Consider the following 14,790-nt stretch of genomic DNA (forward strand, 5'->3'; position numbering starts at 1 on the left):
AGCACGATGGGATTGTGGAGAGAGAGAGAGGGGAGTTGGTTGCTCATTGCTTTCGGCCGTTGGTCTGCGCGGAAGATATCAACACCATCATACGCTTAACGGATGAACAGCGGATCAGATAACGCCAGGGCTGCTCTTTAGTGCGTTTATCGTAGTTCTCCATCTTCTTCTCTTCCTTTTTTTCTCACTCTCTGTTTTATCTATCATCCGAGATCATGTGTACTCAGAAAGGAACCATAAAAACAAACGGTTTTGTGAGTACACATTTACTCAGAAAGGGACTATAAAAAGTTATTTGTGGATTAGTCTGTCACAAAGTTATGGTTCCATTGATGTTTACTTGTGTGTCAGAGGATGCAACCATAAATATAATTTAATCACAAATTAATTTCACTATTATCTTAGTCGGATGATTGAGTTGTCCTCTGGTTGATTTGCTTGTTTTGCTTTACAAAAAACTCAGTTTCCGAGGGAAAGGAACCCCGCATGAGACCCACTAACTCAGTTACAGAGTTGAAAGAGTTCATGAAAGTTACTCGCGTCATTAATGTAATTATAACCACCGTGCTACCCGCGAGGATGGTATAAGGCCACTGTAGGAGGCAGAGATAATTATTGCTGGGGCGGCTCAAACATTTAATTTACCATGCGCTTAATTAAAAGAATGTTTCTCTTTTCTAGCTGACCAGAAAGTGGCCCGTATTCTTCGGCCTCACTCCACTCCTGCTACATTAATGTGGTAAGTTGAAACATCTTGAAATGTGTTTGGATTTCGCTAATTTCTAATTATTATTCTGATTTCTGTAGAATACAAATCGACCAGTGAATGGACACTTGTACTTGGAAAAACCGTATTAAAAGCACCCAAAGAACCGGTGCACTATTGCACCAGTTCTTTGGTGCTTACTGAATAGCTTACACCAAAAATATTTCTCAAGGCCATATGACACAATAAGGTGGACAAAGGATTGGGCATCGGAGAGAGAAAGTTGCTTAAATTTTAAAATTTCCATCTAAGTACACATCCCTTGCATAAAAGAACACACAATCATTTACCTTTCTTGATTTTGACATCAATAAATCCATGGAAACTTAATTAAGTTTCCATGGATTATTGATATTAAGTATCCATGGATGATTCATCAATAATCCATGGATACTTAATTATTTGACATCAATAATCCATGGAAACTAATTAAGCTTTGCTATTGAACTTAGTCCATGGAAACTTTCGTTTTAGCCATTGTAAGCAACCTCCAATCTCCATTAAACCTTAATAACAACAACAAATCGAGTTCTCCGATTAACTGTTTGCAGCAGTTCTTGCCAAATTCAGCTGCCTCTTTAAAAGGATATCCTAAAGACCAGCCAAATGCTATCACTCCTCTTTACCACTCACTATTTTTTCTTGTCTTTTGTTCTGGAAACTCTTGCTTCTTCTAACGGCTAATATAACTGTAAATTGAGAAAACTGGTTAATCTTATACTCTAATTTCATAAATGTAAGTAAAGAAGCGTATAAATCTTCAGTAGCGCAAAGAAGCTAGTTGAATGAGGCGCTAAGTCAGTGGAATAAGGCTGGTGTGGAAAGATACAAAGTCCTCACTTCCGGGCAAGATCAGTGGTTGCACTCTGGCCTTTTTTGGGAGTTGATGGTGATGGTTGTTTCCATTCTTTTAATTCTCATCATGGATGCTCTCCCGGCCACGCTTCACTGTGTCCACTAATGTTTTACCGCGTCATACGATGACATCCCCATACATTGTAGACATCTCTTCATGGATAGTCCTTGGTTGTTTGCCTTGCAAAAACATAAATTTGATAATGGAGCGATATTCATATTTATCCACGATGAGGGTTGGTAGAAGGGGAAAGGTGGTTGATCAAGGACACTGTAATGTGCAAAATAAATTGTAAGTTGGCTATTTGTTGGTTTTTACGTGGCCATTTGCATAACTTTAAAATTTGACTCTATTATTGATTCAGGTGGGGACGTGTAGGCCGATATATGTTTTGTCTTCTTAGGTTGGAAGAGAATTACGAAGTGGCCGATGGGGTGTGCATTCCTCGTAGTACGCTTTACACTCACTACGTTGATTTCTGTGCCAAGAACAACATGCAACCGGTGAATGCTGCTAGTTTTGGAAAAGTAAGTTACTCCTTGAGGGAATTCAGTTGACTCCCTAATTGTTTATATACTAACATTATTATTAATATTGTTTGATATAATTTTCTTTCTATAATATTTAAAAGAAAAATTATTGGGACTGACCCATGGGCCTTCTCCTCGTTCTTCGTGGACTTTAGGTTAATTATTGCACTGTGGTGGCTAGGCCTTTGAGTGTCTTCAAAGATATTACCGAATACTTGTTATACGATTACACATTTTGTATACTTCTACAGTCATTTTAGTTTAAGAACGGTTTTCTGGATTCTGTGATCGATTTTTATGTGATATTTGTGATTCTAGTTGAGTCTCAGAAGCCGTGGAGTTGGTTAAAAAGGTCAAAAATAGGAATGCAGTGGAGATTGGTTGCAAAAGCCAAAAATAAGGTTCCCGTTTAATGTTGTTGAATCAGTAAATTCCCCTTTGCTGATGATATGCATTTTTAATTATATTTCTCATTTATATTATTTCATTCAGTTTTTCTTTCAAAAAGAATCAAGGTTGTTGTTGCTTTAGGATTTTAGGAACATTAGGGACTCTATTGCTCCATGTATATTGTCTGTAAATTGCACGTGTTCTGAGGTCGATTTTCTGTTTGCTGGACGAAAAACCCGGGTTTCCGGGAGGGAAAACCATGCTACACTCGCCTAACACCGACTAACTCTGCCACGTTGTGAAAAGGGCCCATAAAATTCCTCACTTCATCGACGGGACTCGAACTCAGGTCTTTTCCACCGGCGTGAGGAGAACCGCGATCCTATCAACTGTGCTACCCACGAGGGCAAGAATAAAGGAACAGTTAGTTAAAAAATACGCCCATGCCTGGATTGAATCACGTATACCAGAAGTATCGAAAATTTTACAATGGTAACTGATAATTTACTCATGCACTTCAAGTCCTCGTGGGTACCACAGTTGGTAGAATCGTCATCCTTCCTATACTGGGTGGAAAAGACCTGAGTTCAAATCCCATCAACGATGGGAGGAATTTTTATGAGCTTTTTTCACAACGTGGCTGAGTTAGTCGGTCTCAGGCGAAAGTAGCGTGAGTTTTTCTCCCAGAAACTAGAGTTTTTCGCCCACCAAAAATAAATTGGACCTCAGAACACGCAATTTACAGACAATATACAAGGAGCAACGCGGCCTTAGTTCCTGATGCTCGTAAAACCTAACACTAACAAAAGCAGGCACATCAATTGCTTAAATTCGAATTTAAAAATCAGCTCATCAAGTTTTGGTTAATATGATGAACTCAATAATTTTATTTTATTAATTTGTTTTTTCTAGATTATAAGACAACAGTTTCCACAGATTACCACGCGTAGGCTGGGAACACGAGGACAATCTCGGTAAGTCCTTTACTTGGATCTTTTAGATTAATAATTAATCCTATTTGAACCCTCCATGGTCAGTAGTTGGCTGTTTCTGTGAACGAGCCTAACCTTTCTTCAAAAAAGTGGAAATAAAGGTGAGAAAAGCTTCTTATTTCTTCTTATTATTTAATCCACTCATACTCTGAAAGAAGCTCATATTTTTTCTCCTTTTCTTTTTGTTCTAGCTACCACTACTATGGAATTGCAGTTAGGGAAGCTTCCCCATATTTCCAGATTTCCTTTTCGAAGAAGGGAGCCACAAAGTGAGTGTCTTCCCTTTCAGTAAAAGTAGAAATTCCAATAATAAACCATTCTGCAAAAATGCAGATACTTTTATTTCTCTATTAACAAACATACACTGCTCGACAAAATTAACAGAACAAAATATTTTTAATATTTTATTGTGAACAGTGTCGCAGAAGGTGAATATTTGACATAGCCATCTTGGCACACAAATTCCGATTATCCAGTAGAAATAGATCTACCACCTTACAGAGACACACATTATGCAAATTATTCGTGCCGATAAAAACAGGGGTTGCGACTACATCACTTCATTCCCATTTTTCGGCTTGCTCAGTTGGAGAGCCACATCTCCAATACTCAGATTGGCAAGTCATCGTCGTTTAAACTATTATATTTGGGTCACCTAGAAAGTCATTCAACCACCCAAGTGTATTGTGTCTGTAAATTGCGTCTGTTCTGTTCTCTGGTCGATTTGCCTGCTTTTCTGGACGAAAAACTCCAGTTTTTCCGGGGGACACCTTGCTATCTGCGCCTGAGACCGACTAACACACCCACGGAAAAAAAGGCAGGCCATAAAAGTTCCTCGCGTCATCGACAGGATTCGAACCTGGGCCTTTTCCACCCGGTGTGGGGAGGATGGTAGCGATACCATCGTGGTACCTGCCAGACCCATCGTTCTTTGAGATGGCTTAATGTTGACTTAATGTGTCAAGCAGTGTCATCTTGGAACAACGATCAGGAGACAGGAACCATTACAAGAAAAGCTGGGCAAGGTCGCCTGAGGGCTGCGTCAACCAGAACAGACCATTGTCTGGCTCTGATAGCAAGACGGAAACCTGCACAGGTGAAAACATTTTCAACCAGATGGTGTTGTTGTTGTTATTAGGTTTTAGGACCATCAGCGACTAAGGCCATGTTGCTTCGTGTATATTGTCTGTAAATTGAATGTCTTCTGAAGTCGATTTTCTGTTTGCTGGACGACAAATCCGAGTTTCGGGAAGAAAAAAACGACGCTACCCTAGCATGATACCAACTAACTCAGCCACTTTGTGAAAAGACCAATAAAAATTCCTCCCGTCATTGACGGGATTCGAACTCAGGTCTTTTCCATCCGGCGATCCTACCAACTGTGCTACCTATCAGGGGCCCGGACAGAGTTAAGAAGGCTCAATTGAAATGGACTCTATGAAAGGAAGTCCGTGGTTTGTACCCCATTAACCCCAAACCACCGTCGAAACAGGTGCATGAACATGACTTAGAGCCTTGGCAAATAGGGTACAGTTCTGTTCTTTGATGAGTCCCGTTTTAGCCTACAAACAAATTCTAGACGTTATTTCATCTGGAGACAGATGAAATACCACAGAAAGGGACACAGGCAGAGGCGGTGTTCTTGTGTGGAGCGGAATAATGATCAATGGCTGCACCCCTTGTCATGTTTTTGATAAGGTACCGATAACAGATCCTCCAACCTCTACCTTAATTTTCTTGTGATCCACGACAATGCCACTGCACATTGAGCTCAAGTGGTGGAAGAATATCTTGAAACTGAAGATTTCCAACGACTGCCGTGGCCAGCACGATCCATAGAATTAAATCCGATGAACATGTTTGGGACGCTCTTGGGTGTCGCATTGCACGACTGCCAACCTTGGTCGGTCACTTGATAAGTTAAGGTGTGCGCTGGTGGAAGAATGGGATTTGTTGTCACAGAATCCTATAGATACCCTTATAGGGAGCATGGTTCACCGCTGTCAGGTCTGTTTAGCTGTTGGAGGGTATTATACGCCGTCTTGATGTCATGTGACTATATTTTCGAGTGTCTTGTAATGGCTTCTATAATGGACCTTTTTGGTAATTCTTATGCCATCCTTTTAAATGTCGGAAATTTCTCGCTTTGTCCTTATTTCATCGCTATTCTAAGGTACACCATACCAAATTTTGTTGCTTCATCACAAGCTGTAAGAATTATACCACGTTTTCTACATGTTCTTTTTATTTTGTCGAGCAGTTTGTTCTCCATATTAGTCGGTTTTTACCATTAATATTTACGTTAAATTACTATGATGTAGTCATTAAACAGTTGGATGTAGATATAATTAATGTAGACTTTAGTAAAGCTTTTGATAACTTACCTCGTGGAAAGCTGCTATTGGTAAGATCCTACGATGGACTGTAGGCAGCAAAAAAATTGGAAACAGAGGGTTATCATAAATGGTCTTCATCGTGACCAGTGTAATAAGTGGGGCTCCATTGAGAGGTGCTCAAAGTTTTCTGATGGTTTGAAGCAGTGATGGTTAACAATTCGAGGCTGGCCAAGTTTCTTCAACAAGATTTGAATCGGTGGCACAAATGGTCCAAAAATGGCGACTGATAATGCTTTTAACTGTAATGTTTGGAGAACAGAAATCTTGGAGTCACGCAAACATGCAGTGTTTCACTCCCTTTCACTCTCTTGGGTGAGTTACCAAGTTTATTTTTTTGGAAAGTTGGGTTTTTCATCCAGCAAAACTGGTACACATAATTTCGTTTAAACGTAACTTGAAGCATTAATAAGGAATTCGACAGGGAATTGGAAATATTTTCATTATAGGGAAAATTTCATTAAAACGGTTTAAACGAGCTTTTACTGTATATCAAATAAGAAATGTCAAAGAAAAGGATCTTGGTATGAAGACTCCATTGCTGTAATATTATTTGTTGAAAGAGCGTTTTAACTTTATCATTTTTTACATTTTGGGAAGTTTGGTGGTTGCAGCTTGGCAGAAGTTAGTCCTTTTACAGTTCAATGAATACATTATTAAATAACTCTGAAGAATAGGGACTTGTCGCATACTGATCTCGTAGGGACCCCTGAGGAAGACGAGTTTGCGAATCATAGAGTGGACCGAGGTTAGAAGAGCTCAGTAGACATTTTATAATGTTCATATGTGTTTTGAATTGTGGTATGTAAGACTCCAGGAGATTGCGTGAATGTTCCATCAGTCCTGGAACTGTTGTCCGCATCAGACATCTCCATTCTTTTGATGACCACTGTACGTTATTTCAATTTTTCGTTATAGAAGGAGAAAAACAGCCTTCGATGATCTCCACATTTCTCTTATAAAACATGTTTTTCTTAAAAAATTTTCTTAGGTTTAGTCTTCCGAAATAAAAAGAATTCTGGTTTTTCATTTGGTGCTTCAAACCAACGTTATTCTATTTGTTTATTTCGTTTTTAAGGAATTCGCGTTTAAACTCGAAGTTGGTTATTAAAAATATCCCCTCTCCACGCGCAACTGTCCTATCCCCTCTCCCGTTCCTCTCCAATAAAAAAATGCGAGCTTTATGAAAACAATGGGCTCTCAAATCTCGTGCATTATAACAATTGCGAGACACGTTTCCGTTGCCCAACAGACCCCCCTCTCTCTCTCTTCCCTCGTTGACTGATGCACGTTGCTAAGAGACGCAAGAGCACTCGGCACTTGGATACATTCCAGGGTGAGTGTGATCGAACGCATCTTTCGCAAGGCATCACGTTCGCTTACGCTTTCAAATTCTTGTGTCTCGAGGTCCGCAACATCCAAACATTGTTTGTCGTCTCCTTACCGTAAATTGATACGACTATGCGGCAGAAAGGGATGCGGTTAGGCCATCCCTAACTAAAGGCTCATAAAGCGATACACGGTTGGGTTCCGTTTCTCGGGTTAGGAGTTCACCTTTTGATAATGGAGGATTGAATAGTTTTTCAAAGTACAATAGACGGTTTGATTGGACGCGAAATTATGGGAAGCAGATCTTTTCACGAGTAATTGGGTGAGCTCGTCTCATAATGGAAAGCAGACTGGAGTGGAAAATCACTATGGGAGTTCAAGAACGAATTATCGAGACTTTAATATCGCGACGTTAATATTTCTGTGGACCCTCTGGAAATTTTAAATTTTGTGGGTATGTTAAAGAACGCCATCTACTCATAAATCTGCAGTTTTTCATCCCGTTAGTAGTTGATTAATATTTAAAACATTTATGGCGATTTATGTATAAAGAATGAATACTTTATGTCATCTTCTACACGATGGAACCTTATCACCATGGCAACTAATTTTATTTTTTGTTTCAGTTGCGATTCAAGAAGGGAGATTGTGAAACAAGTAGGTGCAGATGTTTTTGAATATTACCAATTGCATTCAGAACTCCGTATTTAAAATTATCAATGTCATTTGAGACTCTGATGGAACTTTATCTCCACAGATACCACTTTATTCGCCTCGGTCACGTGTGGGCACTGTACTTCCAGAGTTTCCCAATATCAAAGAATTGAACCTTCCCCCTACTGTCGATTTAGAAAAAGTAAGAAAGCTAATAATAAATAATATTGCATTTAATATCAATAAAGATTAAAAATATAATTTTTTAATATTATTACCAGTCCAGTCAAAACATTATGACCACCTGCTTAATAGTCCTCCTCTTTGCCTCCATACGACGAGCCATGGATTTTAAAAGACCTCTGAATGCTGCAAAAGGTATATTCTACCTTTTCGCAAGGATTGAGTCCCTTAGTTAGTCGATGGTGGAGAATACAAACGTCGGATCTGTCTATCCAGTAATCACAGAGATGCTCTATGGGATCCATATCCGTCTAATTCGACGGCTAAGGTTGGAAATGACTTTCGTGTTCTGCAAACCACTCTCGAACAACACTGGCAACGTGCCAGGGCGCATTGCCCTCTTGGAACATATCTTTGTCATCCGAGAAGATAGTTACCATGAAGGGATGTACTTGATTAGTCGCAATGGATAGGTAGTTTTTAGCATTTAGAGTGTGGTCTAAAGGTATTAGGTTTTTGTTGGACCAGGATATTGGAGTGATTCTATGCTTTCTATTCATAAAAAGTTTGCAGTATCTTCTATCTAACGAAAGGTGATCCATTGAAAAGTTACTTTTTTCCCAGTCATCATGGTCCAGTGGCAACTAATTTCATTGTCTACTATTGTCTGACGTCCTATATTAGGACAGAATTGTGCATCCTCTGGAGGGAGTGCATTTTGAAGTCCGTCAGATCACTCCCCTTGCCCATGACGATCAAGTACTCCATAGGGACCGCATGCTAAGAACTTGCTGTATGAAATTTCCCAGTTTCTCAGCATGTGTCACCAAGTGAGAAGAACGGCTGAGGGTGGTCATAATGTGTTGAGATAGTGCGTGCCTTTACTGTTAATAGTAATATCATAGTATTCTTAATACCATTTATTTCTTTATTTTTAAATAAATTAAAATAAAATTTAATTGTACCAATAAATCCGATCAGTTTTCACCAAAAATGTATGTGGAATGTGTTTTTTATTAATTTACAATAAACTGAGTATTTCTTTTCAGATAACGACCTTTCTTATGATGTATCGAACCCACTGCCAGAGGGTGCTGGACACTGTAATTCGCGCAAGTTTTGACGAGGTAATATTTTTTTGTTCAAGTGTTCAAGTATAAATTCAAATGTTGAGATCTTTGAACGTTTATATCCGTCTTGTGGAGTCTTAGGTAACATCTCCCAGTTTTAATTTTTAATTGGGGGATACGACAAATTGGAATCATGAAATAAGAATTTATATAATTAGCAACAAAGATCGTTGAAGAACATTTCAAATACACTGCCTTTCAAATCTTGAGTAACAATCACAAAACGAATTAAACATCGCAGTGGAATATTGCTTAAACCCAAGAAAATATCCAAATTGAACTTGATTCAGTGCACTCGTGGATGCCATGTTTCTTGCACCAAGTGGAAAAACAAAGTCTGATGGGATGAATTGAGGCAAAAAATCGAAACCAACACTGCAAGCACTCTGATGGTGCCAGGAGAATTTATCAGACATCAGGAAGAGTTTACGTTTGGCGAATGCTAAAGGAAGCGCATCATGTGCTTGATATTCTTTAGGTCCATCATCCTGTGCTTGATATTCTTTAGGTCCATCAATCTTTAGCTCCATTATCTTGAATTATTGCCACTAATTACGTTGATATTCTGAATGAGCAGGTTCATCCCATGGTGCAAACATTGTTTCCCATAAACAATTCCATGTCTCAAGGTGATAATTCTCCAATACACACAGCAAAATGTGGTTTGAGGAGCATGAAGCTGAGGCTAAGCATCTCCTATGGTCTGCACAATCATCACACTTAAACATTATTGAGCCACTGTGGGCATATTTAGAGAAGAGTGAGAAGCAGACTTCCTCAAGGAGATTGAAAGGTTTTTCCCTGAAGAATGGTCCAATATTCCTCTTAAGACAGTTTAAAATTTATTCGAATCCATTCCACGTAGAATAGAAGCTGATTTAAAAGCAAAGGTTAGCCCAACACTAATTAGTGCATAACTGTAGCTTATATCAAAGGGTTTCTATTATTTTGTCCGCTTCCTGTATATTATCATTTTGTAATAATTATAACTAATACTATAAGCATATTAATAATATAACTATATCACTTATAGTTTCGAGTTGAAAATTTTGCCATAATTTTTTAAGCTGGTTTTCATTTTTTAAATTCCCTTGATGTCTTCTCCAGGTGCAAAATTTCTTGCTGCATTTCTGGCAGGGGATGCCCCCTCATCTGGCCTCTGTTCTGAACAGCAACGTGCTCGTCAATTTAGTCGGGGTTTGTGACGCTATTTTGTACAAGGCCATCTCCAACGTGTTGCTACCATCTGTCCTCCAAACCCTTCCTGACAGGTAACCACATACAATACCACAATTCGATTGCAATAATTACATCCAATGAAATTCTACTGACAATTTTATTTTATTTTTTGTTAGCCTGACTAAAATCATCAGGAAGTTTGTGCAAGAACTTGACTGCTGGTTGAGGGTAGCTCTGGGACACCTGCCAGAAAACTTACGCCTGGTGAAATTAGAAAGTGAGTCACTTAAACATATTTTCTGAATCATTTTGTTCTTCCACGGTCCCTGCATTCATTTTGTTCTTTTCTACTAATGAGAGTGGTAATTGCTTTTTGAATGTTTCCAGTGGCCAGAAGGTTTGCTCAAGTGTTTCGTCGCCAGATGTCGCTCAACCACCTAGCCCAAGCATCTCGTATGGTCGTCCACAACAGTGACATTACAGGCCAAATGCTGCACGACTGGAGACAAATCGACCTGGATTCCATCTGCAGAGAAACACTGTATAATATGGAACAAAACCAAACTGGAGTAACGTTTGAACTCGTTTTGAAATGTAAGTTATCACCACCCGAGTCTGCTTTCGACTCTCCTTTTGTCTGTAATTTGAGTTACGACAGAAATTTTCTTTTTCAGTGTCCAAAGACTTCGAATCTCTACTGGAAGATGAGGTCCCGATCGATAATTACATAGAATGGCTAGAGGCCCTGGTCAACAAATGTGTAGTCGTGGTGAGTTCACAAAATATTTGAATGTTATAAATAGGTTGTAAGAATTCCTTAAAAGCACAAAAATGAGCTCATATCACTGTACATGATATGAGTCCCTTACATCTCGAAGGATATTGTCTTTTGCATTTTTATGGGCTCTTTCAGATCACAATCAAGTTTGTAATATGTTTTCAGATGTGGACATACCCGATTAATCGATAAACTCCCCTTTAGGTGGCTGCAGCTCTATTCATATAGCCTGTTTCGTTGGACCACAAATAGTAAGATTAAGATTCTAGGCTCCACATACCAGGAACCTTGTTGAAAATATCCCCCCAGAGAGTTATTAATGACATTAAAACCATAGAGGTCATACCTTACAAATTGGAAGATAGTGCAGTATTGAGTTAGTTTCACATTATAAGAGATTAATGCCAAGCAGTGGCGTTTTCAAGGGTGGGAGAATTGGTGGTTAAAAGCTCCATAATTCAAAGAAAAAGTTTTAATCAATTTAAAAATTAATCCATTTAAAACGTACTGATGGAAGTTATCCTGAATTCAAATCCTGAAAGTCGATAGATACCTTCAGGATTTGAATTTCGGGATATGTAGGAATGCACATCCATAATTGAAGTTTTTTTTCATGTTGTCAAATAAGAAATTAAGATGAATCTAATAAAGATCTTTTCAACCTTTTTAGGAATAATAAACAAATATTCTAATGAGATCATGAAGCTTTTGTTTCTCTTCCAGCCCGGTTTCAGAAGAAAGATTTCTGTAAGGCGTCTCGCCCGACAGTTCTTATTGATGTGGTCCGCATTTGGCACTCACATCATTCGAGATATGACCCTGCACAGCTCTCCCAGTTTTGGTAAATATTTCTCTTGTGAAATCTAGTTGTAGAAAGCTCAGTCTAATTAACTGTTTACATCTGCTTATCAAAATCGTTTGAATGAAGCGTAGACTTGTCCAATGAACAGTTGGGGTATGCTAGAATGATGTCTTCTACATTTCAAGTATTTTTGAGGCATTGCGAATTTCCTTTTACTCTTTTAGGGTCCTTCCACCTGCTACGCCTGATGTTTGACGACTACGTGCTGTTTCTGGTGGAGACCATTCACACAGACGACCAAGTGAAAGAATTCTTCGCGAATATATCTTCTGATAGTCCACCTCAGTTCTCTGATGCTTCCTTGGGAGGTAAGTGCTCTTGGTAATTTCTATACAAAGTATAAGGTAAGAAGTAGACATTGTAAAGAACTGATTTCGTTCTACCTATCTGCAGAGTACTGCAACGTTCCTTTCGGGCTGGACGTGGACCACCAAGGATATGGAGGGGTGGTGCTGCCAGAACAATACCAGTGTGAAGCAGAAGACACCGCTGGAAGTCCACCAGCTCAAGAAGTACCGTCTTCAACAACGCCCAGGACTTGCGAAGATGTGCCCGTTGGTAAGATGTTATATTTGCTTCTATCACAAATAGTCTGTAGAACCAAAGTAGGTGACGAAGATGGCACCACCTAACAAGGTCCGGAAATTAATTTCTGTTGAGATTTGATGACTCAATGTGTTACTGATTGCGGTTTTTTATTGGTCTCTGATAGTTAAATTCCTCCTCCTTTTTCCCATCATTGTACACTGCATTTTCTTCATATTTTAGCGCCATCTGTCGAGGAGGATGAACAACTCGCTTCAGCAGGGTACTCTTGGATGCCTGGAGAATATTATCAGAGGTATGAATATCTTTTTCTTTAAAACCGAGATGTAATTTTATCTTAAGAGGTCCTAAAGATATTTTTTAATTGGTTAGATGTATCATGCTTTTTTCTCATCATAATGATGCCTTCATTTTGATTTTTTCAGCAGCTTCTATCAGGGAGGAAACTATGATGTCCGACGCTCCTGGTCACACGGGACCCCTCGGACTGACAAACATTACAATTGTCAGCCAAATGCTCAGGTAACTAGTTGATCCTCTTTAGATTTCTTGGTGTTAAGAATATTTGCATATTTGTTGAGGCGCACTATGGCCATAGTTGCCGATGGGCTAATAAATCCCTAACAAACAAACAAACAAACAAAGAGCATATTTATTGTAAATTCTTAATAATATTTGCATATTTGCATCAATATGTTTTAGCCTTCGGATGGAGAATTTTTCCGATGTTCAAGGTGCTTTACCTCAAAACCATTGCGAAGAGCAACTCAAATCTTTTCAATTTGAGTTTATTTGAAAAGATTTTCAAATCTTTCACATTTCAATAATAGGTTATTAATGCACGTTTTAAAATTCACAGTTATCTTCACTCGCCTCAAAAACAGTCATAAAAGGTCAAGGTGTTTTTTGTTATTTGTTTCTTGTTGTAGTATGTCATTGTGAACCAGGACAACAGCGTTGGAAGGCTCCCAGATAACAACACGATAAGGGATTCCTCGCGACAGGCTGCCACACCTATTGCTGAAGACACACAGTGAGTATTTTGGGACGAGTTCATTGTCATAGTCCATATAATGTTTAAATTAATGAATTTTTAAATATATCGATTTAAATTCCCATTTCATCCCAAGAAGGGTTGAGTCAGGTTGAGGACTGAGCTTTGTGCTGGCCACTACAATATCCTACTGTTATTACCTTCGGGAACAGTTTAGTTCATTGCAAGACAATTCTTTAGGACAGTTTGGTGAAAGACAGTTGGCGGCTACGAGAATTTGATGAATACCACGATTAGGTGACTTCTCTGGGAGAATTGGGTGAATGAGTCGTTGAATTCTTTGGGTAAATAGTGAATTTAGTGATCACGATACCGTTCTGCACATCCTATTTTTTGTGGAGTACACGGGGGGGGGGGGGCTTTTCCAGAGACCAAAAAGTAGAAATCGTTAATGGATGCCGGCTGGGTAACACGCATCTTCTGAAGTTCTGTTTGTGACCAGTACCATGGATGAGTTAAGGCTAGGGTAAGCTTCCCTGGAGTTTGTGAGGGTGTTGGAATTGGACTCTGAGTCTCCTACATGGCTCTCGTGGGCACATTTGGTAAGTTTCGCGTCCTCTCTGCACCGGGTGGAAATGACTTAAGTTCGAGTCTCATCGATGACGGGAGGAGTTTCTATGGGCCTTTTTCACAATGTGGCTGAGTTAGTCGTTCTCAGGCGAGAGTAGCTTAGCTTTTTCTCCCGTAAACTTGGGTTTTCGTCCAGCAAAGAGAAAACTTATCTCAGAACACACGCAATTTACAAACAGTGTACACGGAGCAATATGGCCTTAGTGGCTGATGCTCCTGCAACAACAACAACAACAACAGCTCTGGTCCAGCGAGATGTTTTCACCGGAGCCCGTAGCGGATCTCTCTGCTCCTGATTAAGGGATGGTACATCAAAAGATGGGGGACGCTAGTTAAAAGGGTGTTTATTTTTGCACCAAACAACTAAGGTCTTGAGGCTTCTGTATATATTGCCTGTGAATTGCACATATGTTTGCCCTACTTGCTTCATATGAAATGCGAGTTACCAGGTGGGGAGGGAACCAAGCACCCACCCATAAAAATTCCTCTAAAAAAACCTGAGGGGGTTTCAGGTTTCCCTTTGTCTTCTTCATAAAAGAAAACAGGAAATTGCTTTCATTAGCTTTCCTTTCCTGTGG

General features: G+C 39.3%; 1 protein-coding gene across 1 annotated transcript in view; it reads left to right on the forward strand.

Annotated features, from left to right (window-relative positions):
• Positions 1–687: 687 nt before the first annotated feature.
• Positions 688–14,790, forward strand: part of LOC150086313 (transcription factor RFX4-like) — a 50,357-nt gene continuing 36,254 nt past the window's right edge. Inside the window, exons 1-17 of the mRNA XM_090374858.1 lie at positions 688–739; positions 2,026–2,149; positions 3,455–3,516; positions 3,726–3,803; positions 7,883–7,913; positions 8,014–8,112; positions 9,143–9,220; positions 10,331–10,494; positions 10,579–10,679; positions 10,790–10,996; positions 11,077–11,171; positions 11,904–12,021; positions 12,207–12,350; positions 12,436–12,600; positions 12,811–12,883; positions 13,014–13,110; positions 13,518–13,621. Of these exons, the coding sequence (XP_090230984.1) occupies positions 735–739; positions 2,026–2,149; positions 3,455–3,516; positions 3,726–3,803; positions 7,883–7,913; positions 8,014–8,112; positions 9,143–9,220; positions 10,331–10,494; positions 10,579–10,679; positions 10,790–10,996; positions 11,077–11,171; positions 11,904–12,021; positions 12,207–12,350; positions 12,436–12,600; positions 12,811–12,883; positions 13,014–13,110; positions 13,518–13,621 (1,745 nt within the window). The 5' untranslated portion in view covers positions 688–734. The remainder of the gene's footprint in view (positions 740–2,025; positions 2,150–3,454; positions 3,517–3,725; positions 3,804–7,882; positions 7,914–8,013; positions 8,113–9,142; positions 9,221–10,330; positions 10,495–10,578; positions 10,680–10,789; positions 10,997–11,076; positions 11,172–11,903; positions 12,022–12,206; positions 12,351–12,435; positions 12,601–12,810; positions 12,884–13,013; positions 13,111–13,517; positions 13,622–14,790) is intronic.

This window comes from Mastigoproctus giganteus, chromosome 5 (genome assembly GCF_048544385.1).
Source record: "Mastigoproctus giganteus isolate SK-2022 chromosome 5, ASM4854438v1, whole genome shotgun sequence".
NCBI classification, from domain to species: domain Eukaryota; kingdom Metazoa; phylum Arthropoda; class Arachnida; order Uropygi; family Thelyphonidae; genus Mastigoproctus; species Mastigoproctus giganteus.